Raw genomic sequence first — 25,702 nt, 5'->3', positions numbered from 1 at the left:
TTACAAAGTATTGACACTTGCCTTTAGATGTTTCTGTCTCCCCCTAGTGGTTCTTTGTATAACCTGTTACTCTCTTAATTCATGTGACCTGAGCTGTCATGTGACCTCTATCTTCTGGAAGTGTATGTTGTTTTCTAAGAAGAGCCTCATTCATCCTTGTCTGCAACCAACTACCTGTTCTAATATACAGGTCAATCTTCAAATGTGTTATGCCTTTAGTTGCATTGTTGGGATGTAACAAATTCATTGACTACTTACCCGAATTTATAGATGGTTATTTTTGGAACTTCATTTCATGATTATATTTGTACAAATTGTTGTCATAATGGAAGCTTGTAACTATTGGTTTTCATGGTGATTGTGTAAATGTACCTTGTATTTCTCCATGTGAGACCATACTAGCATTATATAATAATACATTGAGCATTCTTGGTTATGTTAGCTAACAGGGGATACTTCAGTTCAATGTTAATACAACATAGCTTTAGCTAGACAATTTCTCCCTTGTGTTTGGTAAGGCAATGGGTGGATGTGAAACCATATCATTGATTAGTGTTTCTCTTTCTCAGTTTCACCCTTTCAAATTCAATAAACCTGAAGTCAGACCGACATACTGTCTCCAGACTCTCGATGATGGGAGGTGTTTAGCTGCCTGTCCAACTATACCCAGCTATGTATATTGAGGACAGAACACATGCTTTGACCTTCACACGGGTGACTGACTGGCATTCTTTGAAAAAGCACTCTGGCTTCTGTTTCCCATTCTGAAGAAGGAGCGAGATATGGCACTTCAAGGCAGGGGTTGTTTTAACGCACGGCGAATCAATATTCATGGCCGCGTCCAAGAAAAGATCAGCAGGAAAAGGGTGGAGAATAAAGCCTGTGAGAAATGGCAAATAGCTCTTCACACCGGATAATAAACTGAGCCCGGAGTTCATCGACTGTGCGCGCGCCTGTGTGTGTGTGTCGTGTCTGCACTCTGATAGCCGTGTGTGTGCGCGCGCCTGCACTCCGATAGCCGTGTGCGCGTGCATGAGCCTTTTTGAAGCCGCTACTTAAGAGACAAAATAATGATTGTCGTCATTGTTCAATATCGCTTTTCCTCCCTAACTTACTCTAGCAACATCTAAATGAGGCTACTGGTCCTGTAGTTAGCGGTGTTTACCCAGGGGAAAGGCATTGTGGATGTGTGCCACCGTACTTCATTACCAACACCGAGCAAACCTCCCAACCTGTGCCTTAGTGCTCGGAGAGGAAGTGTGGGAATTAATGAGCAGGATGCACAGGCTCTGTTCTGTCTATTAGTATTAACGAAGCAGTCTAATTAACCAAGAGAGCCACTGAAGGGGTTCCAGGTGAACACCTGTGTTCTGATGATTGAGGAGTCCATTAAAGAAATAAACATAATTTCCTTCCGTTCCTTCCTGCCGTCCTTTGTCAACCAGTAATCACTTTGATTGGTCGGTGCTCGCTTCTCATGGCATACTTCATTGAAATCAGTTCGCTTTCGCTAAATTCCCCCTGGACTGTGTTTTGTTGAGAACTCGTTGACTGATGCATCCGCCGCGGGCTTGAGGGAAAGACGAAAGCGGCATTATCGACAAAGTGGTTTGTTTATTTACCATATTGATCTGGTTCCAGAAACTTAAATAACCTTCAAAAGTTCAGAGAGAGCTTCACCCGATGCAGTTCCCTTTGGGGAAGCCGCAGGGTCCCAATTGGACCACAGCAACGCTTAGTCACTGTGCTCCTAGAACTTGGAAGGACCCATGGGATGCCTTAAAACTGGACACTCTGGTATCTGCAAGTCATTCAAAGTTTTTAGTGAAGGACCTATTTCGGGAGGTTTGTTTGTGTGATTAGTGTATTCATGTAAACTATTGTATTGTTGTAACTGGGTCTTGTACTGTAAGTGGTACTTGTAACTTATTTAATTGATTTGTACTTTGATATATGTAAATCAGGGCCTTGCTGAAATGTCAGGTTTCCTGAATAAATAAAGCTTCAAGAAAAATAAAAACATTTGAAGGCCTCCCTGTTGACAAAGACCAATGCCAGCCTCTTCATCTGAACACTCTGTATTTCTCTGTGTCCTTGCTCTGTCCCAAAGTTGTTTTGACAGCAAACACCGGCCTCCGCTTCTGGATCAGGAATCGGAAGATAAGGATGTACCGATCGATGTACTGATCAATGCCATGACATAAACTGTAGTAAAAACTTGCCAAACGTGTGTTGTCGTCACCTGGCTGATGCACAGCTAAGACAATGCGCGAGTGCAGTGACAACAATAACAGCCATGTTGGTAACTCAATCCAAAGGCAGCTTCTTGTCACAATCCTGTCAAGTTATCATTTTGTCTGAAGGTAACTGCAAATGAATCTGATTTGAGAAAGATTCGAAGGTAGCGGTTATATCATACGTGTTTGTGCTTCACACATAGAAAAGACATGATACTTGTTGCTAGGGTACCAGATACAGGGTGCGAGCTGGCAAGCTTCGCAGTTAATGATAAGCGATTATAGTAACACAAACTTTGTAGGCACATCTATGCTAATAACAGAGTAGCTTGCTAGCATCAGGGGGCAAAATACATTGGAGGCTGTATTTTCATACAAAAATGGTGTCTTTGTAGTGGAAGAAATCCTCATTTTCACTTCTCTCCACCTCGGTGTGTAGTAAGTAAGAGAGAAGCAAAACTTTTACAGCATGATTCAGTCATGTTGTACGTATTTCTTCAAGAAGTCAACTTTCAAGAATCAATAAGTGAACTTTTCCCAGCTTGAGCATGGTGTTTACTGTTTTCAAGAATGATGCCAAGCATTGCACATCCACACACAAGAGCTTGTTAAAAAAGGAGCCTTTTATCAGATCGGTACTCTGTACCGGCTGATAATCAAAGCTCAGTACTCGATATCGGCAATGAAAAAGTGGTATTGTTGCATCCCTAGAGAAAAGCAAGTCTATTAAAGTATTAAAATGGCATGGAGAGTATGTCTCCATGGACACCATCCTCTCATACAAATGATCAATATGACCCTTCTGCATAGCAGGAACCCTCAAGAGTGTGAACCCACACCCCCACAAACGCATGCACACACCCACACACAAACGACAGACGGCTCAAGACACTGTGCACAAACACACCAGCATTAAGTGTCATTGCACTAAATGTATCAACACGAATAAGAGAAAATGCCATAGTTTTGCAGGACAGCAGGGGGCTGAGAATCAACATTCAAAACAAATGTAAAAAGGGGCATTTAGCATTCAAGTCAGAGTCATCGAAGAATAACTTAAGCATCCAGCTTTGAATCTCTCTTCCTTATTCCTCCGAAACAAGACAGGTTGGGTAGGAGGCAGTTTAGACACTATCGATTCCACTGCGCTCCAGTAATATGTAAATATGACACCTCAGGGAGGGGATATAGTGACACGTTGATTAAAACACTGTGAGAACAACACAACGATGTTGAACGCATCATATTTAATTAAAGCAGATCATTGTCTGCAGGTTGGTTCACTGGCAGTTCAATTTTCACCTTGTTTTCACTCCACTGACAAGCCGGGAGGAAGGCCTGCATATTTAAGCCCCTGTATAGTTCGATATTTATTTATATATTTTGCACATACGCCTCTTCTTTGTCTCTTGCTTAATCTCTAGATGCTAAGCTATGCTGTATTCATCCAGTGCATGCCCAGCCGCAGGCTCTCACTGTATCTGAACAGAGAGGGGTGGACGTCTGGACTCGAGGTGCACTGGGTCAAAAACTCATATCCTAAGGCAGGACCGAAACACCCAACCAAAGACGTTATCGCAACCACTTTTCATACCTCTATTTCCAGCCTTATTTGGATGGCTTTTTCAAAGAACCCCACCCCCTTGCCCCCTGCTATAGTTTCCTCTTTGTTTTGATATGCTTAGCAACGAATGGAGCCTAATCCAGGTTTCTTTTGAGAACCGACAGCAAATGTCCATTCTTGATTGTTAGTGAGCCAGAAGTTGCTCATTAGGACCGTTATCTGCCTTCAACTCACTGAGTCACTGGAATATCGACGCAAGAGCCTTCACAGAGACAACACCATCATAGAGGAATGCACAATTGCCAGGCTAATTAACAAACTCGGATGCCTTTGATTGGGTGGCCAAGGGGTCAAAGGGCAGACAGTGTTGAAAGGACTGTGACAACTCAATACCAAATATAGGTCAATTAACACCATCCCGATGTGAAGGATTCAGGAGGGCCTTTTGAACTACGGTCTCTGCTGAAATATTTTCTCAAATTACCTGATGGCGCCTTGAGTGTCTGGTCTTTGCATTTAAAAAGCATCTTCGCTTCCTTGATTATTTCCCAGGCACGTGAGAATGTTGGCGACGACTTGGACTCAAGGAAACTCAAGCAAAAGTTGTCAAAGTGGATCAGAGTTCAGTACATGAAGTTTGATTTGTGTAACGCAATGCAGACAATCGTATCAAAAGCAATTGGATATAGCCGACTGAGTTTTAGTCGGGGCACATCCACTGAAAGCTACTCAGTGCTTCTAACCATGGGACAATTTTTGACAAAAGGGTGAAAAAAATCTGAAGGTCATGAAGAACATAAAGGGAGGCATGAAGTGATGGTGCACTTAAACTGTAAATCAAATAATACGGCTGTGGGAGTAAATAATCTACCCATTTATTCACCCAGTGCATCTCTTAAGAAAGCCACTTTAAAAATGTGACACAGCACAGAACACTACTAGAGTACAGAACACTCCCAAACCGACACCAATACTGCCAATTACGACCCAGTCTTTCATGGTCAAAATCCATATCTCCACACTCAAAACACACTGGGGAGACATCTCCAGCATTTCCAAACAGGGATTGAGACCACTACACGGATCTTGACTTTCAGAAGCTTCATGTTAACCTACTCCATACTGTGCCTCCCCGGACCAACCGCTCAGCGTTATATGGGAAGTCTCAACTCCGGCCGGGTAACTGGGTGTCCCTCATGTTCTTGTCAGCTCTCATGTCCGTCTCCAGGTATGTCATGTGGAAAGGTCAATGCGTTTCCACACTTCTCAAAATGGAAAAAGAAAAGTGGTTTCCATGTGTGTGTGTGTGTGTGTGTGTATTTGTGTGTATATACACTCACACAACACTTTATTAGGAACACTATACTAATACTGTGTCGGGCCTCCCTTTGCTCTCAAAACAGCCTCAATTCTCAGTGGCATTGATTCCACAAGATGTTGGAAACATTCCTTTGAGATTCTGGTCCATGATGACATGATTGCATCTCGCAATTCCTGCAGATTTTTCAGGTGCACTTTCGAGCTGTGAATCTCCCATTCTACCACATCCCAAAGGTGTTCTCTTGGATTCAGATCCGGTGACTGGGAAGCCCACTGAAGAACACTGAACTCATTGTCATGTTCATGAAACCAGTTTGAGACAACTTTTGCTTTGTGACATGGTGCATTATCATGCTGGAAGTCATTAGAAGATGGGTACTTTGTGGCCAGGAAGGGATGGACATGGTCAGCAACAATACTCAGGTAGGCTGTGGCGATGCTCAATTGGTACAAAGGGGCCCAAAGTGTGCCAAGAAAATATGCCCCACACCATTACACCACCACCACCAACCTTTGAGTTACTGTTGCCTTTCTATCATCTCGAACCAGTCTGGCCATTCTCCTCTGACCTCTGGCATCAACAAGGCATTTTTGCCCAGAGAATTGCCGCTCACTGGATATTTTCTCTTTTTTGGACCATTTTCTGTAAACCCTAGAGATGGTTGTGCGTGAAAATCCCAGCAGATCAGCAGTTTCTGAAATACTCAGACCAGCCCGTCTGGCACCAACAACCATGCCACGTTCAAAGTCACTTAAATCACCTTTCTTCCCCATTCTGATGCTCGGTTTGAATTTCAGCAGGTCGTCTTGACCATGTCTACATGCCTAAATGCATTGAGTTGCTGCCATGTGATTGGCTGATGAGATATTTGCGTTAATGAGCAGTTGAACAGGTGTACCGTGAGGTAGTGGCCGGTGAGGGTATATTGAATGAACTGCAACAAGGTGGATTGAAGGGGAGTAACAAGATACAACGGCTACAAGACAAAAAGGATGGCGTCTGCAAAGATGTTTCATATCACACACTTTAAGTCTGAGTCAACAGGGTGGAGGGAAGGAGACAAAAGGCACAAAATGGCACTCATTAATCTACAGCTAACCAAGATTCAAAACCCATCTCACACACACCAGAGCCAGTGTGAGGTTCTAGTAGCTGAGATGTTAGTAGACAGCTGCTTGTCTTCTGAAACAACTGAACTAGGCCTAACAGGAGACAGCAGTGCATTATCTGCCACTGCAGGGGGACATTTCACACCTGAAGTGACACACTCCTCACACACTCACCTGGGCACAGTTGGGGAGCATGGGTACATCCCTAGTACACCTATTGGATGAGGAGGAGAGGCAGAGCAAAGAGCAGCCACAGCGAGAGCCTCCCTCAGGAATCTACACTGTTTCGAGTGGCAGGTGCAGCATGTACTGAACCCATTCTGAGTTTGTCACTCAGGGAGCTAGGGCAGGGGAGATGAGGTAGGGATGGAGGAAAAGAGTGAGGGGGAGGAAGATGAGGGGCGAAGGACTGAGAGGGATAGAGAGAGAGACAGAACGAGAGAGCGAGAGAATGGAGAGGAGGAGAGAGGGAGGGAGGGAATGAGACTTTCGCAAAAAGATAAGATCGGCCAGGAAATAATAACACGAGTGACTGAATAAGAAAACCTCATTTCCCATAATGAGTATTCTAATCAAGAGATTACATTATCGCGCATCGCGGCGACGGGGGAGCAAGGAGCCCCTGGCAACTGGGTGTTAGCACGTCTCTCTCTCTCTCTTTCTCTCTCTCTCTCCCCTCTCTCTTCCCCCTCTCTCTCCCTCTCTCTCTCTCTCCCCCCCCCCTCCTTCTCTCTCTCTCTCCCCTCTCCCGGTCAATTTTAGTTAAATGTTGTCATTTCCAACAATGACCTGGGGAATATTGCAGCAGAGAGGTGAGGGGGGGGTGAGTGAGTGATTCAAATGATGGCCATAATTGTACTGCATCATCTGCCAGGTTGGGACACCTGGCTGGCAACCCTAGTCTTACAAGAAGTGGCATGAGACCATTAACTATACATGTATACTGTGAAACAATGCAGATTACACAACTGATAAACCTACTGGATGTACAGCAGAGAGTAGCCAGCCTACTAAAGAGCGGGTGCAGCTAACAGACAACCCATAGCCTGACCCAGAACACGACCTGCCCATCAAGTCAAGCTTCTGGACTGTAAGTATACAAGGTACTCTTCTCTCTTCTCTCACCTAGGCCTTAACATTTATTACATCCTCTTAGACTGTCACTCTCTCCATACATCAGTCCATCAGTCCATCCCTCCGACTAGCCTTGAGAACAGGCTGTACTGTGCCGTCCCTCGACCTGCCTTCCTCTACACTCTCTACACACTGTTAGAATGTTGCGTCTGGTGACTAAAGCTACAGGCAATCAATGAACAAGCTCTCAGCCCATGAAAAGACTTTGTTAATCCAGCACTTTCCAATCACAGCTAAGTGAAAAGACCAATTCACAGCCAATCATGAATGCAGGGCCATCGCTCATCAATGCTATAGAAGACAAAACGCTTGTCCTTCTTTCCTTCCCTCATTCCTTCCAATAAAGCCAGTCTTTGGCCAAACTCATTCCTGACTCAAAGCTGCCCAAGGCCTGCCTGTTGAGAGCTGAGTGTGGGGCCGCCTTAGCAACAGTTGGCACGGCGGTGCCGCCGCTTTTTGCTTTGAGTGGTTTGGAGGAGAGGGAGAGAGAGAGAGAGAGATAGAGAGGGAAGGAAAAAAAAAACGCTCAAGGTCAAAGTCTGACTCCTCGCCACCTGGGCTGATGGAGTGATGACAAGCCCATTTACTCAATACCAGCCTGCACCACTCCACTCCCCTTCTCTCTCTCTCTCTCTCTCTCTCTCTCTCTCTCTCAGAGCAAAGGGAGAGGACTCTAGCCCTCTGAGAATTCTGAACAAGATGAAACAGAGGGAAGAAAGATGTGAGGGAGAAAAATAGAGATAGGAAAAGAGCAGTACAAAAAAAGAGAGGGAAACTAGCAAAAATGCAGCTGTCAACTCTTCACTCAGTCCCTCGACGGTATACCTCCACAAGGCTAAATAAGAAAGACTGACTCCTGAAGTGATGTTAAATACAAAAATAATGACCAAACTCCACCTTGAAGTAAAAGGAACCATTACCTTGTAATAACAAAGTTGTCCTCATTACTCATTTTGATTGATTTGTATGATGAAATAAAAAAAATTCTCTTAAGGAAGCCTGAGGCTAAGTGCAAGCACGAGTAGGTTACACACAAAATGAATGAACCCATTTTCTGGAGATCAATCAGGGTAGTTCCTGGAGGGACTGCCAAGAAAAAAGAAGACAGACAAAGAAACTGACAACAATGTCACTAAACTCCCATTCACTTTTTCACTTATGATAAAGGTGTTAAATGTTCTTCCAAGAGCAGTTTACATAAAGGCGTGCACACACACACACACACACACACACACACACACACACACACACACACACACACACACAGTAGTAGTCATTGAGAGCTGGGAGCCATGGGCATTCCTCAGGGATCCACCATAGGTCACCTCAACAGCTGCTCATCTCCTCAACCAATGAGACTGGAGCAGAGAGTAAACACAGGAGCGCAAACAAGCGCCAATTAAAGAACTACAATTAAACCAGGCAATCAAGCTTTTCTTTTCTTTCTTTTTTTTCACCATTTCCTCGCTGTCAGAATGATATCATACAGCCCTCAGCACCGGGTTCGATGTTATACTTCTCTGTAAGCCTGCGTACAGTGTGTAGGTGGACAGATTACAGAGAGAAACGAACCGTAGAAATGACTGTCGAGTGACAATGAAACATAGGCGTGATGAAACCAGCCAAGACAGAAGCCTGAGGGTGCGTTGGCTAGGGAACAGCTAGTTAACGTTGGTAGAAATGTGTATCCTACACACACGGAGGACTCCTGTGGAGACTCATTGTGAGGTGTAGCGTCGGGGTATCAACCATTTACATATGAGTGATGGGGCGAAGCTGGAGCTCCGAGCTGGAGCTCCGAGAAACACTGAGAGGACTACAAAGCTACTACACTATCAATCTACAGAAAAAGAGCTGAACCTTAAGAGTGGTATGATGAGACGGGGCCGTCACACAACATTAGTCTTGGGGTATACATTTTGGGGATAAACATCTCAGTTTATCCAATCAGGCGACTGAGAATGAGATTGCATATTTTGCCCCCCCCCCCTCCCGCTTCCATGTCAAAAACACGAAAGCAACTACACACACTGAATCTGATTAGAAAAAACTAAATATGAATCACCCCGTCCAGGTGTGTTACTAACTCACCTGGAGGACGGTCTGGATCTTGGCGGAGACGTCGGCCTGCTCGTAGAGCTTGATGCCCTCCTGGGCGCTGTTGGGCGACACCACGATCTGCTGCAGGTGGGCCAGCACCACGCTGTGGGCCGCCGCCACCGCGTTGAACTTGTCAAACAGCAACTCCAGCAGTTCCAACAGCAGCCTGCAGAGGGCGGCAGAGATAGAGGCTGTGGTGAGGAGCTGCAGTCAGAGGAAGAGGCAGTGAACTTTGCAGGAGGAGTGGAGTGAGGTTGCCCCTAGGTACTGATCTGGGATCCGTTTTGTTTGTTTGTTCCTCCTTCTGATGGTTACGGTTATCAACCTATCCCAGGTTTTATTGTTCGTCTCTTTCAGGATTAGCAGCAGGTCCTGGATCAGACTGGTCAGCAGAACTCACACTCCCATCACTCCAGTCAGCTTCGATCTAAAACGTACTCTACTCTCTATTTAATAGCACTAGATGGACTCATGCGGAGGGATAATCATGCTGACCTTCAGCTCAATCTGGAATGCTACATTTGAATTGATCATTCAAAGCTCTTGGCTAATATCTGCTCTTCAGTATGGCACTTACTGTAAGCTCTACAGTCATTAACCACACAAGGACGAAACTTTCAACGCGAGAATATTTTGTGAATTCATTTTGGCTGGTAATGAAGACAACTCTGGTGTTGCTGTACTGAAGCACTTCAATACATTTCAAGTATATCAACAGCTTTCCCAAGAGCAAAGAGATACGAAAAAAAAGAAACATTCATAATTTAGATTCATAATGTACTTGCATTCAGTAACTTTCATTTTCAGTAAAAAGTTGCCCCTGCACTTGTTTAGAAAGCGTTGTTGTGGGTCTTGGGCTATGAAAACATTTGTTTTGCTTTTTGCCCCAAATGTATTTGTTGGATCTCAAGTTGCAAGAGCGCAGACAAACAGAATAAAAATGACAGAGTATATGTTTACATTGACTTAAATCAGACACTAAACCGAAACTCATCCAGGTAATTTCTAGCTTTCTATTCAACAGTGAGCAGCGAGGACAGCAGGGGTGTTGGCAGAGGCCTCGCGAGCACACAGAGGCAGCTGTGTCTGACAACAATTAGCAGCATCTGTCAAAGTCGGCAGGCTCCTCCAGGACTGACGCACATCTGTCGGAGTTTTGTTTTCAAGGGATGTAGGGACACTTCCTGACTTTATTTACGGCAGTAGGTTGGGCCGACTCCTGGCGGGAGGCGCAGAGAGGAGCATTCATTCGACAAGAGCTGGGAGAGTGAAGAGAGAGAGATTGATGTTTCACTAGGGGGCGTTGGGCTGGATGTCTGTCACTACGCTTGGCAGACGAGGAGGGTAAATGTTATGAATGGGTGGGATGGCGCACAAATCAGGATGAGCTATGCTTCCGTGAACGTGTCTTGTGTGGTGTGGTGCTACAATGTGACAAAGGTTGTCTCTCTCTCTCTCTCTCTCTCTCTCTCTCTCTCTCTCTCTCTCTCTCTCTCTCTCTCTCTCTCTCTCTCTCTCTCTCTCTCTCTCTCTCTCTCTCTCTCTCTCTCTCTCTCTCTCTCTCTCTCTCTCTCTCTCTCTCTCTCTCTCTCTCTCTCTCTCTCTCTCTCTCTCTCTCTCTCTCTCTCTCTCTCTCTCTCTCTCTCTCTCTCTCTCTCTCTCACACACACACACACACACACACACACACACACACACACACACACACACACACACACACACACACACACACACACACACACACACACACACACACAGGCTTTGAGATGTGACCTCGTCACCTCATTCTCCATCTGCTTTGTACCCGTTTTCTTTTCCCGTCCTGCGCTCCGTGTGATAAATCTCCCTGCTGCCCAGTGTTCTACTCATTATCTCACAGGAGAGGCCATTCTAATCCATCTTCTCAGTTCCCCGGAATCCTGGTCCTCATTTCCCAGAATGATCGAAAACTACAGACACCCAGGTGATGAACAGCCAAGAGACAGGGTCTTTGGAGCGAGGAACGATCACGCAAAGCAGTCAAGCGGCTACTCTGGGTGTGTGTGTGTGTGTATGAGTCTGAATTAGTCAGTGTATGAGTGTGTGTGTGTATATATATATATATATATATATATATATAGATATATATATATAGATATATAGATATATATAGATAGATAGATATATATCTATATCTATAGATATATAGATTTAGATATACATATATAGATATAGATATACACACACACACACTCACCGGCCACTTTATTAGGTACACCTTGCTAGTACCGGGTTGGACCCCTTTTGCCTTCAGAACTGCCTTAATTCTTTGTGGCATAGATTCAACAAGGTGCTGGAAACATTCCTCAGAGATTTTGGTCCATATTGACATGATAGCATCATTGCTGCAGATTTGTCGGCTGCACATCCATGATGCGAATGTCCCGTTCCACCACATCCCAAAGGTGCTCTATTGGATTGACACCCACCAAGAACATCTGACAAATGCTCCAAAATAAATAACCACCACATCTTAAAATTAGATACGGTCAAAAACATGCGCATGTCAATCAGGATAATCATAGTGTAATAATAATGTTTTAACCATTGAGTGGAGATCACATCTCACGATCCCTGATTTTCCAGGCCGCCTGGAGACACAAACCAGCACCCCTTCTATCCCTGTCCCTCCTCTCTGACCCCAAAGCCACCTGCTGCAACGACCATCTCTACGGACTCCAGATGAAGACGACATCTTAACCAACCAAACAACATCTCAACACATCAACCTGTCCTATCAACATGCATTCCTCTGATAAGAGATGAGCAGACGCTGATATACAAAACCAAAGAAATCAAAGGAATGTCCCTCATGAAAGTAAGGCATTTTTGCAGGATCCGTTAGTCACACTGTGCAGTAGGCTGGGTATCGTCAGTCGTTCTGTCTGTGTGCGCATTACGCATGAACGCCTTTCCTCCGGTACTTTGGTGGGGGTTTCCATAGCAACAGGCCCCTGGTTGAACTCGCACAAGCAAACATACACACGCGCGCATGGCCACGCACACACTCATGTACACGCACACACACACACACAAAGTGCGCACACACACACACAAAGTAAAATCTAGAGAAGGCAGGGTTGAGAATGAGCCACGCTACGGCCTCATACCGATGAGACTCAGCAAGCAGAGGCAGCCACGGCCTGACTGAACATCTCTGACAGAAAACAAGACCTTCCTTTTAAATGGTTCAGGACCAATGGACTGAGACCTATGGTTCGAAGTCTAGAGTGTGTGTGTGTGTGTGTGTGTGCGCGTGTGTGAGTTTTTGCCTGTGTGTGTGAGTGTGTGAGTGTGCGTGTGTGTGTGTGTGTGTGTGTTTAAAGCAGCAGTGTGCCTGTTTTCATGGTCTGGGTCAGGTGTGTGTCCCAACAGTCCCAACACCTCCACTGTGTTTCATACCTGGTTGACTGTCTGAGTACAGTAGCCCCATGGCTGCATTTCAGACCAACAAGTTATTCTCTGTCCTTTGCAGGTCGACAGCAGTTGGGTCGGTGGACTGTAAGCTAAGTCCCACTTTCACCTTTCCAGCGCCATCAGATCAGTGAAGACAAGTGAATAATGACGGAAGGAGGAGGGAGAAACCTTTTTTGGAATACGAATACAGCCCAGACGTAAGGGCTAGCCTATGTAGCCTACCCACAATGCTTCCTGTCAAGAGGGCTAAACCAATCACAGCCTCTTGAAACAACAGCTACAATGGAAAAGACTACATTAAAAAAAAAAAAATTTAAATAAAAAAAAGGGGGAAAAGAAAAAAAGATAAATAAAACAGTGTTCATCTCTGCTGAGGGTAAGTGCTTTCTTAAGTGCCATCATTATCTCTCTTCTTCTCCAGCATCTTTTGTTTTGCTCTTTTACTGCCGAACGCTGAGGGGAAATGCAGCGTCCTGGGTCCTGGCTTTATGGATTTCTCCATTTCCTTAAATGAGGGAGTTATGAATAACAGTGGAGAAACGACTGCAATTGATCCGAGAGGGGATAATAGAGGGTGGAGAAAACAGGCGAGGAGATCCAGGGAGAGGACTGGAGGAGAGATATTACTTAGAGGGGAAGGCAAGCTTTAACTGGGTGCTTTGTTAGTGTTTCTGTAAAGGGGAATGAGGGAAGGGGGGATACTGTAGGAAGGAGCTATTCATCTAAATGAATTTTCCTACGAAAACACAAGAGAAGTCAGAAGTTTCAAAACAAGGCAAAACTTCCTTGTCCACTGGTTTGTTTGTCTTGCTCATTGTGGAGACATATTGCCATACCTCTACACTATAGCCAGTGTCACGTAGGCTGGATGTGTGAGTGTACCAAACCATATTCAAGGATGAAACGCAAACCCCTGGTTGCAAACCATGCCTTTGTCTCCTCTCCTCCATCCTCCTCCCTTACCCTCTCCTCATATCCTCTACCTCGCTTGCTCCCTCCATCCTCAGCAAAGCTGGTCGATTGTGTAAGACTACAAAGGTACCCAACCCAAACCTCTTCCCCCTCCCTTCCCCCCCCCCCCTCCCCCCATCCCTCCATCCTGACCTAGGCTGGCTCTCCTGGGCGAGGTTCTCTCCTCTCTGATAGGCGTGGTCAGCTATCTGGGTGGTGGACCTCTTGAGGATCTGCTTCAGTTCGGGCTCCAGCCGCTCCATGATGGCCTTGATGGTCTCAGGGATCTTCTTGAGCTTGGCCAGGCCCTTGATGAGGATGCCCATGAACTCAGCACTGTTCTCCTCCGGGTCCGCCTCGGTCAGCTGGTCCGCCTCACGGGCCTCCTGCTGCTGCTGCAGCTCACGCACTGGTGGGGAGGGAGAGACACACACGGGAAGACACACAAAAACACACACACACACACATCATGTCTTAACTCTGTGATGATCATTTTGCTTACTACAACCATCAGCAATGCTGCTGCATCTCCCTCTCTCCTCCTCACACCTGAACCACCCCTTCCTCTCCTCCTCCCTCTCTCCATATCGCCTAGCCGTATTAGAGGCTAAATTGTGAGTGGCAGTGCAAATTTCTGTCTGATGCAACTTCCAATTCCCTTCAATGTGGAGAATGTTAAGAGAGTTAATGTTTATGGCAACTTAATGGACTTTCAACTTTGGATGTATTTTTTTTCCGACTGTAGTTTGCCTATAATTACCACAATTACCATCTACAAATGAGGTGCGCCGAAGCCATTAGACAAAGCCGGAGCTTTGCCGTTGATGGAAGCCACGTTTCGGCAGTCGTGACTGTCCTCATCATCACGGCACGGCACTTAGGGCTCAGCAGCGGCTAATTGCTAGCATTTTAGCGTAATGCGGAGGAAAACTGCAGTTAGTGATGGGAATGACATAGGCCCTAGGTGGGAATTAAGTGGGTCCTCTCTACCTGCGTTAGTAAATTCCCCCCCCAAAACAGATGCAATTAAAGGGTGTGTGGGGGGGGGGGGGGGGGGGGGGTTTGAGGTAATTAGCTCAATGGTTGATTCTCAGGGTGGGGGGTGGGGGTGAGGGGCTGGCATAGGGACTGGGACCGGGAACTGCCAGCATGTCAGATTAAGCGTGTCTGGGAGGGAGGAATTCCCATCACAGCGTAAAGAGAGAAAGAGAGAGAAAGAGAGAGAGAGAGAGAGAGGGAGGGAGGGAGGTGGGGGATGAGGCAGGCATGATGACACAAAGGTCTGGCGGGAGAGGGGTGGTTGGGGCACAGAGAGGGGTGGTTGGGGCACAGAGAGTGTGGGTGCAGACATATAAACAGTAGATTGATAGCGAGATGGAGAAATATCTAGGGGGAATGGGTGATGAGATTAACCTTTTCTTAATCATCTTGTTTGTGGTCCACAGCTCTGGGATATGAGATATGGAAATCATAAAGCTACTCTCCCACACACACACACACCCACACCCACACACACACACACACACACACACACACACACACACACACCCATAGCACCATAAACAGATGAGCTACTGTATGAGGATAATGAATGCTCTTCCCTCTGCAGTGCTGACAGTGATGCATGGTGACTAATGGCACATATGGAGGGGCTGGGTTGATTATGATGTGGCTGTGGGAATGTATGGAGCATGATAACACTCTAATGACGCTGTGATGTATGTGCCGCGTGCGTGAATAAAACACACACAGATGATAAAAAAAAAAAGGGGACTTTAAGTTAAGTGTGTATGTGGGATTGGGAGGGGTGTGTGTGTATGTGGGATTGGGAGGGGTGTGTGTGTGGGGGATTGGGAGGTGTGTGTGCGTGTGTGTGTGTGCGTGTGCAGTGTGATCCCCACTAATGATTTCATTATCGCGATGAACGTTGCCAGAGTAAAAGTTGTGACTAGAAAGTTCCATCATGAATGATGGATTCTCTTAACTCGTCATTTATCTCACTCTGTCTATTCATCCTCCTCCTTCCTCCTCTCTTCAGCGTCGACACACACAGCCATTTTGTCCCGTGACTCTGGCGAGGTGGGCATGGGTAGTTCTACTCCACTACGCGTCACGCGCAGCGCGTTTGGTGGCGGTGCACAATGGTGCATGTTAGCATGTAAAAAAAGGGTTAGGGTTAGGCTTTGTTTTAACGGGTTAGGGTTAGGGTTGTATCGCCCGAAGCCTTGTCGAGTCGCCATCGTCCTTTGACAGTGAATGACCACTGGTGGTTTTGTAGCGTTGTGTCACCCCCATGTGTGGATATAGCTTTCCTCATCTGCCATTCCACCTCTCCTTTCACCCCTCCTGTTTTCCTATCTCTGACCTTTCAAGATCCCTCTTTGTCTCTTTATGGTAAGCTATATGTATTTCCCATTTCCATCTACACTGCACTCTATGTACCCCTCCCTCTCTGCCTCTATCTCCCTTTTCTCTGCAGTGTTCTTACCGCTGCTGGTCCCCGGGGTGCTGAACTGGGAAGAGTCCATGAGCTTGCGAGGGGTGGACAGAGTGCTGACGTCCAGCACGGACAGAGGAGAAGTGTCTTTAGTTGTGGCCCTGGGGGGGGAGAGAGAGAATACCACAATCAACAACATTAGGAGGGACCTCATTAATGCCGGCATCTTCATCATCGGCCACATCAACGTGCAGATTCTAATTGGCGTCTGCACCACCATCACCATCATCAAACGTGGTAGATAAAGGTAGCCTATAGCCTACAATAACATCAACCTCCCAATGCTGCAGAGACAGAGGTCTGAGCTAAAGCGTCCCTGTTTCTCAAAAAACACAATCATGTGTGGCTGAGCTTTGCAATGAACCACTTAACAGGTCTTGGCAAACTGGAAACAATTCACACTTTTTCCCTCAGCAGTGTAAACTGGCCCTGCTAAGTGGGTAGGGCACATGGAGGTGGGCTGTTGTTACCGCCTTCCTCAGTATAGAGGCTATAACCTGTCACTCTCTGAACCCAACTAATAAATCACTCCTCCCCGCCAGAGCACAGAACAATAATTACTGGGCTGTATACACACACACACAAACAAACAATCGCGTGTGCACACACACACACACACAGATATCAGAAGGCACACTCTCAAAACACACACACACACTCTCAACACATACACTCTCAAGACAGACACACACGCACACACACACACACAGCAGCAAAACAACACACTTCATGAGGTCACCGACCTGCATTAGCCTAATGCGTTAGGCGCTTGCGTCTTTGCACATAGGAATTAGCTCAGTGGTTGCAGCTCGAGTCCTTATGGCATTCTAACAGGGGCGTCAGTTATATCCCCCTGACAGGTGCGTAGGCTGTTGACGAAGACCAACTAACACAAATACACATATTATCATTCTACCTCCCTCTCCTCTCCTGCTCCCTTGAATGAATTAGCGTTGTTTTCACTAAGTGGTGTGACAGCCACATTTTTGGTCCCCTACGAAGTTTAGAGCAGGGAAGTGCAAAACACTGACGGACAAAAAGACGTGGTGTCTAATTGCCCTGTGTGGAATGGGGGAGTAGGTGTTGGGAGGGCGGCCTGTTTAATACGATGGTGTCGGCAATAATTGGTTGATTACAAACATTTTTCTCAGTGATGCAATCACTTTCCAAAGCAGAAAGAACACCCACACACACTTCAGGCACCCAACAAGTTCACTTGAATTTTGTAGTGTGCACAACATTAAAACTTTAACATCCTGTGCCTCGTTGCTTTGTAGTTTAGTATTAGGCTTAATCTGTGCCTGGGACACCGGCCTTACAGTCTGTAGATTCTGTAAAAAATCTGGTTTTACAGTCTGTAGATTCTGTAAAGAATCTGGTTTTTGGTCCAGGATTTATCTTAGTCTGGGTCTGGGAAACTAGCCCTAACCTTTGTCCTCCAATATCAATGAGTTTTCAATTTTACTAATTCAGGACCATTTAGGAGTGATGCATGGGAGTTAAAAGCCCCAAATTGGGCTATGGAGCAGGGCCATGGCCAATGTTATTTCAATTAGTCTATAAAATGAATCAAATTCAATTAATCCCTGTATTAAATTTCATAAATTTCAATTGGTGGGACATGGGATTGACCTCTACTCCGGTCTCCTTTTACCGGCCGACAAAGCCCCACACTCAATCACACACACACACACACACACACACACACTCACACTCAATCACACACACACTCAATCACACACACGCACACTCAATCACACACACACACACACTCAATCACACACACACACTCAATCACACACACACACACACACACACACACACACACACACACACTCACCCCGCTGTGCGTCCCTTGTCCTTGTTCTTGTGGCCAAGACTGGTGGACTTGATGTAGAGGTGGCGGTGCAGCTCGTCAATGAGGACCAGGTGGATGTTGAGCTTCCTGCTGTGGAGCTCCAGCCGCAGGTCTCCCAGTCCCTCCACCTGCAGCAGGGGGCCCTCCAGAGCATCCACCGCTGACACCTGCACAGGGAATACAGCAGCTTTGAGCACCTGAAAACACTTTGGTATATACCTGGATACACCTGAACACACATGGGACTACAGTACAGTACCTGGGAATACTGCACCTTAGAGCACCTGAACACACCTGGTCATTCCTCTCAGCACACTTCTGAACACCTGCACGTATGTTGTAATGCATGGAACGGAATGAGGAATGGTATCATACACCCTCCCATGCATTACAATGAGCTTGTCCCACGATTTCTACCCCCACCAGCCTCCTCTGACCTTGGTAGAGCACAAGAACCAATTCTCGAGAACATTAGCCATTGCACAAGATGTCTAGGAGTTTATAAAACGGTACTGGAGAGGAAACCGCACACTTGGGCATCATTCATCAATGCCCCACAGCGCCTATATTTTCTGCGGCCATAAAAAAAAAAAAGAGTTGCGGACACAATTAGTTTCTGAGATGGTACCCTAATGTTTGCGAGTAGATCATGAGGGGCTCTTTATTCCACCTGTATATCAGCGTTGTGGGGGTGTCTGGACCAGAGGACAGGGTATTAGACATAGTAATGCTTCACCAACAGCAGGTGTTGTCCTCCCTCTGGGCTCCTCCACTCCTACAGTAATGCATTCAGAACGGGGACAAGTCATCAGCATATCAGCATCGCAGAGGAAACTTACAAAGTACGTCGATCCTTCTCTCTCTCTCTCTCTCATCCTCTCCTCCCCTCCACCTTTCTATCCCTCGTACTCTAATTTCTCATCTCAGCCCCCCCCCCCCCCCTTCTCATTTTCATTAGCAGGGGTGGTTATGGCGTGTTTATATTTAATAAATCTTCATGCCGGTAAATGAGTGTTTTTTTCTATGAAAGGGCGCTAATGGCGGGATGATAGCGCTCCGGAGAGAGTCATGTGTATCATTGGGGCGGGCCGGAGGGAAGGAGGGGGAGAGGGGACACGGGTCAAGTGTGTGTTGATGCAAATGAGAGCCACATTAGCAGAAAGATGTGCTAATGCAGTGCATGATCAGCCCCCATCAGCTTAATAGGATAACTCTGCATGCCTGCGTGTGTATGGGCGTGTGTGAACAGTGTACGCATCAAGGCCAACTGTGTGTGTGCGTGCGTGCGTGCGAGTCGGTGTGCATATCTGAGTCCATGCGAGTGCATTAGTGAGTGTGTGTTTCGGCAAGTGTGTATGTATATGTGTGTGTGTATGTGTGTGTGTGTGTGTGTGTCTCATTACCAGTGGATCAAGATGACAGAAGAAGGTCTGGTTAACATCGTTAGGGAGCCTTGGCTGTCAAGCTAATCAAGGATATGAGGCCCCCTGTGCATTAGCAGTGGGGGAGAGAGGGAGAGGGAAACTCACAGGAGGGGGGGAGGAGAGGGGGACTGCATTTGTGTGACAGCCCATCACTGGCCTCTCTGGTGCACACTGGGCTCCAAGGGGGGTGTCAGCAGGTAGGTGTGTGTGGGGGGGGGGGGGATGGGAGGAGGGGAGGTGAGAGAGAAGGTAAGGCTTTTTTTGGAATGTGAGACAGTCTTGTCCCTTGCTAACCCCATGGGGTCTGGTAACACTGCCATTTAGAGGCACAGAGAGAGCATTCTGAATTCTATTTGCCATGAGGACAGTGAGAGAGAGAGAGAGAGAGAGAGAGAGAGAGAGAGAGAGAGAGAGAAAGGAGAGAGCGGGAGGAAAGAAGGGGTGAGAAAGCATGGGAGGCAGAGGGAGGGAGATAGAGGGAGGGAGGAGAGGATGGAGGGAGGGAGGGAGAGAGCACACAAAAGTAAGGGAGACGTTAATCTGACAGATGAGTGCAGTAATGAGTGACAGCATGTCGGGAATGAACACATCAGGGAGTCTCGCAGGAGTGACAGAGACAGGATGAAGGATGGAGAATGGAAAGAGAGAGAGAGAGAGAGATAGAGAGACGGAGACAGAGGGATGGAAAGAGAGGGAGAAAACAAGGAGTGAGCAAGCGAGAGAGAGTGTGTGTGTGAGTGAGTGAGTGAGAGAGAGAGAGAGAGAACTCTCTCTGCATGCTCTCTCTGACTGAGCCCTAAATTGAAACACCTTGTGTACAGTAATCGACGCTGACAGTCTTGTGTGGGAATTTCAGAAACCAAGGCAAGAAGGCAGGGATCCGAGTCAGTCGCAGGGAGGTCGGGCCTACAAGCTCTACAACAAATCAAACAGGCTAGGATCCCATACACACTGTGATACATAATATAAGAATATATATATATATATATATATATATATAAGAATATGTATATATGGCATATATATATATATATATAATATGCCATTTAGCTGACGCTTTTATCCAAAGCGACTTACATTGCAGAGAGTGCATATACCTTTCAGTATATATGGTCCCAGCAGGAATCGAACCCACAACCTCCGCGTTGCTCTACCAACTGAGCCACAGACGTCCACAAATTCAACATTCAAATCAACATTCTTTCTAGTCGTTAAGACATAACTATGAGGCTTGACCAAAACCAAACACTGTTTCGTCTATTTATCAAATACAGTCTAGGTATTTTGCACCTCCGGTACAACAAGCTTTCATTCAATATTTGCAAACTGTGCCTGTAACTTGTAACTGTACCCTTACGCGCTCACACACACACACACACACACTATTCCATCCCCACCCGCCACACACACTCACCAGCATGTCGGTGGCATGTAGGTAGTGCTTGCTGGCCATGGAGGTCTCCAGTCTCTGAGGGACCTGTTTGATGCTCTCAATCTCGTCCAGCAGGTTGAGGACATGTTTGTGTTCGATGCCCTCGATCCACAGCTTCCTCAGCTCGTCTCTCTTACAGTGGAGCAGCATCTTACACGACAGCAGGTTCTCCTTCACCTGGGGGAGGAAGAGTCGTCATGGCGGTGAGACACCGGCTCGTGTTCAGTAGCTGGTTTCGCTGTCGAAAGAGTCATATTAACCCAAAACACCTCTGTGTGTAGATCACACTAACCACACACACACACATACACACACACATACACACACACATACACACACACACACACACACACACACACACACACACACACACACAGTGAAATACTCTGATGTGCTATCCCAGAGGCTCGATCAATGATGGAGGTGTCAGAGTCAACCTCACACACACACACGTTAACATCCTTGGTGAACAACTCCCTGGGACCATCACTCCGCTTCGCACTACAAATACACATTATTCAAAGACTTGTGAGTGAGTGCGCGCGCGTGTGTGTGTGTGTTCATACGTTCCTGTGTGTCTCCCTCTCACCTGTTTGATCTTGTTGCGGGAGCTGGTGATGCGCTCGGTGATGCTCTGGTAGGTTCTGATGGCGGTGGTCAGCTCAGCGTAGTGCTGGACGATCTGCTCGTCCAGGTCTCGGTCGCACTTCTCAAAGGCCTCCTCCAGACGGCCCTTCTCAGTCTCTCTGTCCTGCACGTCATCGCTGCTGGATAAGGTCCTACACACGGAGGGACAGAGAGCAGGCCAGAGTGACTACTAAGAACCTCTGGAAGCTCTCTAGTGACGTCTAGGAAAGCACATTGGATTGCACTCCTTTGTTAGTAATATGCTGTCGGCGAAATAATGTTTGTTTCTCTCTATTAGTAATTTCTTGTCACCTCCCACAAACCCTCAAGGAAGGAACCTTTTGGGATGGAAAACTTTTCATGTGCATGGCCCTCGACTTGGCCTCCGGTAACCTCTGCACTCGACTGTCTCATTCACATTACATTGGGTCCTCGCTAAAGTTATTGACAGCAGGTCGTGAAAACAGTTTGGAGTCTCACAGCTCTTCACAACTAAACACTGGCGAGAGGATGTTTGCAGCTCATTCCTCTGAGTGGATCATGATGATGCACACTAGCTCCTCCGACACGACACTCCATCTCATTTCATGGGATGGAGTGTCGGCGTAATGGCTTGCGACTTAATTCAACCATGAGTGCCCTTACCTGACCGTTACCACTTATCCCAGGTTTTAATGTATCCACGTACTCCCCATCATCTGAGATTCTCATTGGCCCCAGGAAATATCAAAGAGGCTGCTTAATATCTATACAAATTAACTTAATACCATAAGCCACGGTGGAAAACTTTGCATTCTGAAGAAGCATCTGCTTCTTCGTTTACAGTGACCCTCTGGTGTACCTGCACACTAAGCAGAAATGCAGAGTGCCATGTTTGGAGTTTTCCATCGCTGCTTCAGGAATAAAGTTAATTTGTATGGATATTGAGCAGCCCCATCAACCCAAATAATCTTCCTCACACATGATCACACATGTTGACATTGGAAACCCTAACCATCACCTTAAGATGCAACCTCATCCGTCACCGTAACCTAGGCTGGGCTAAATCTGACTAATCTAGTTCAAAGGCAGATAGTGGCATTTGCCAAATTAGGAAATGAGAGAAAGTTAAGGTGAGGCAGTCTTTGTCAAGTCAGACTAAGACTAGTCAGACTCTACAGTAAGTGACAGCTGTAAAACTGTCATCTTGAGGCGAAAAGCATACAGTTAAGAGAGACGTCCATTTGTTTACTGTGGCTATACTTTACAACTAGCTGAATATCTATGTCTCTCTCTCTCTCTCTCTCTCTCTCACACACACACACACACACACACACACACACACACACACACAAACTAATTGAACGGTCAAAAGCAAAGCTGCTCCAGGGCCAAAGCAATTTATTGAATCATGAATAAGGGGCAGAATATCCCAAAATGTAGCGAATATCAGTCACGAGTGGGTGTGTACTACCAGGCTATGTGACAGTCATAAAGCAATAACAGCTAGTAGCACAGCGTGCTAACAGCTAGCTAACCTTTTATCTTGGTAAACATTGCAGTGTTTTCCTCTCAATAGCTTGCATAAAGCTAGCTAGTATAGGAGAGTTTATTATCAAGACAACACTCACAAAGATAAAGGATGTTATCCGACTGAATAGGAAAACCTTTCCTCAGCTGTCATTTTTGACACAGGAAGGATGTAGCTAGCTAACTTAAGATGCTAGCTAGCTGACGAGCTTCATTATCCAACAGGCCGAAAACAATAGGCTTCAAAACAATTGCCACTAACGCTCCCAATGTTAGCAGTATCATTGAACAATACATTTGTGTCAGCTTACCTTATGACGGAGATAAGTAAGCCCGAAGGGTCTTTGCTTTTGCTTACAGCACTCCTGTATCTCCCTGTATCAGCTGCCATTTTTCCAGCTGCTGCACCCAAACAGAAGGACAAGCCAAGCCAATCAGAGGTGAGGAACGGCTTCGGCAGTGAAAGCTCCTCTAATAATCTGGGAGTTGTAGTCGAAAAACTCGAGGTCTGCTTTTGTTTTTTGTAGTTTTTGATACAGCCACATTCGTTTTTTTATCAACACAAAATTATATTTTTTGATAAAGTCATACTCTCAGCTGCATGTTGTTGATGATGATTATGATTTTGGTAGTGGTGGTGGTAGTAATGATGATGATGATGATGATGATGATGATGTATAATTTGTCAATTTGATTTGACATCTGTTCTGGTATCACTATCAACTAATACAACTGGCATCCAACAGTATTGAACTCAATTTCAAATTAAAATGCCTCATATCCTCAGAAATGTATTAATAAATATACAATTAAGGAAGATAAATTATGGCATTGCATTTACCCATTCAGTAATCTAGTCTGGAGAGAGAAAGAGAGAGCTTCCATGTAACTTCAATACTCTATGAAACTTCATAGGGCCTCTATGTAACCTCATAGGGCATCAGTAACCTGTAAAGCTTTTTTGTAACATATACTTAATTTTAGAATTTCAGAAATCAATGTCAGTAAATGGAAAACTGAAAATTATGTATTTTCAGATTTGACCAGTACAGATGCAAGTAAAATGTTTTTTTGGGGGGGGTTCCTCCATTCCATTTAGAGATCATGCATAAGAGCTCTCTAGCTGGATTGGGAGTTTGGATAAAGCTTGATATCTGGGGTTTTAAATTATAAATCAGAGGTACAACTAAAATGGCATACTCTCAGAAGAGTCTTGTAGTATTTAGGGTTGAACATTTACAGGCAGGTCTAGTATGCCTGTAATACCATTCATGCCCTTTAGAATTATCAGCTCTAGGATGGTGTATAGTTTCATGTTGTGAAGGTTTACAAGCCTCTTCTTACAGTATGTCATCTTAGCTGTGTCTCTGAAATATTACCTGGCTGCTAAACTCCTAAAGGGCATGAATGGAAGCAAACTAGACCTGCCTGCAAATTCTCAACCCTAAATACTACATGGCTCTTCTTAGAGTATGTCATCTTACTGTAGCAATATCTCTGATATATTATTTTTAAAAACAGACTCTACCTCTATCCAAACTCCCAATCCAGCCAGACAGCATTGAAAACGAATATTCAAGATTACTGTTACCCTAAAGTAAAAAACATTCATGCTCCAAGCTCCTGCTTGAACTGTGTCATCCTAAGTACTACTGTACCCCTGATAGATTGTTTATAATAACAAAGCTATACCTCCAAATAATCCAAACTGTAAACCTTTAATTTCCTTCACATATACTCCCTCAGATGTCCTTTTCGCCACCCAATAAAGCCTATATAGAGAGAGACAGACAGACAGACAGACAGACAGACAGACAGACAGACAGACAGAGAGACAGACAGACAGACAGACAGACAGACAGACAGAGTGAAAAGGTGTGAGGAGAGCGGGTGAGAAAGAGGGGAGAGACTGGAGAAAGAGACTAGAGAGAGTCAGAGCAAACCAAACAAATCTGTCCTCAATCATGAAGTCAGCTCCACAAGTAAATAAGGACGTGAAATGGCACACTTAAATAACACACTTTAAATAAGAGAGAGAGAGAGAGAAAGTGAGGCAGAGAAGGGGGGAGACAGGTGAGAAAGAGAGAGTATGTGTGATTGTGTGTGTGTGTGTGTGAGTGATTATGTGTGAGTGTGTTAATGGCTTTCTGTTTTTAGGACATATAATGGTGTGTTTGGTGGAACTATTCCTCTGTATCTCTGACAATCTCTGCTGTACCAAACAAAATGGGAGAAGGAATCGATTTTGGAGGGAAAGGGGTCGATCCCGCAGCCCCTGTGCTGATTGATGTGACTGTGGACTGCAGAGATAACATTGTGGGCGATCTTTGTGTTCCCTCCAAAAAAGAAACAATCACAGCATGGTGCGGGGCCACTATTTCTTTTGACTGTGCAAGCTTCCCAGGGCCAGGTTTAATTTTAAAGTTCTTATCATCGCCTCTCCCTGCAGCCAATGTCCCATCACTCCAAATAATCTCCTGCCC

At 45.8% G+C, this 25,702-nt stretch overlaps 1 protein-coding gene across 2 annotated transcripts in view; it reads right to left on the bottom strand.

The window, feature by feature from the left end:
- exoc4 (exocyst complex component 4) overlaps window positions 1-23,628 on the bottom strand; it is a 100,321-nt gene extending 76,693 nt beyond the window's left edge. The window contains exons 1-7 of one of the 2 annotated variants that reach the window (XM_083692505.1): window positions 23,531-23,628; window positions 21,673-21,862; window positions 21,066-21,260; window positions 18,210-18,394; window positions 16,361-16,470; window positions 14,026-14,281; window positions 9,457-9,631 (exon numbers count right to left, since the gene is read on the bottom strand). In XM_083692505.1, the coding sequence (XP_083548631.1) occupies window positions 9,457-9,631; window positions 14,026-14,281; window positions 16,361-16,470; window positions 18,210-18,394; window positions 21,066-21,260; window positions 21,673-21,862; window positions 23,531-23,610 (1,191 nt within the window). In that variant the 5' untranslated portion in view covers window positions 23,611-23,628. The remainder of the gene's footprint in view (window positions 1-9,456; window positions 9,632-14,025; window positions 14,282-16,360; window positions 16,471-18,209; window positions 18,395-21,065; window positions 21,261-21,672; window positions 21,863-23,530) is intronic. The other variant, XM_083692506.1, reaches the window with a different exon arrangement.
- Window positions 23,629-25,702: the final 2,074 nt, after the last annotated feature.

This window comes from Argentina silus (genome assembly GCF_951799395.1).
Source record: "Argentina silus genome assembly, chromosome: 20".
Taxonomy (NCBI): domain Eukaryota; kingdom Metazoa; phylum Chordata; class Actinopteri; order Argentiniformes; family Argentinidae; genus Argentina; species Argentina silus.
This window is presented reverse-complemented; position numbering and strand designations above follow the sequence as displayed.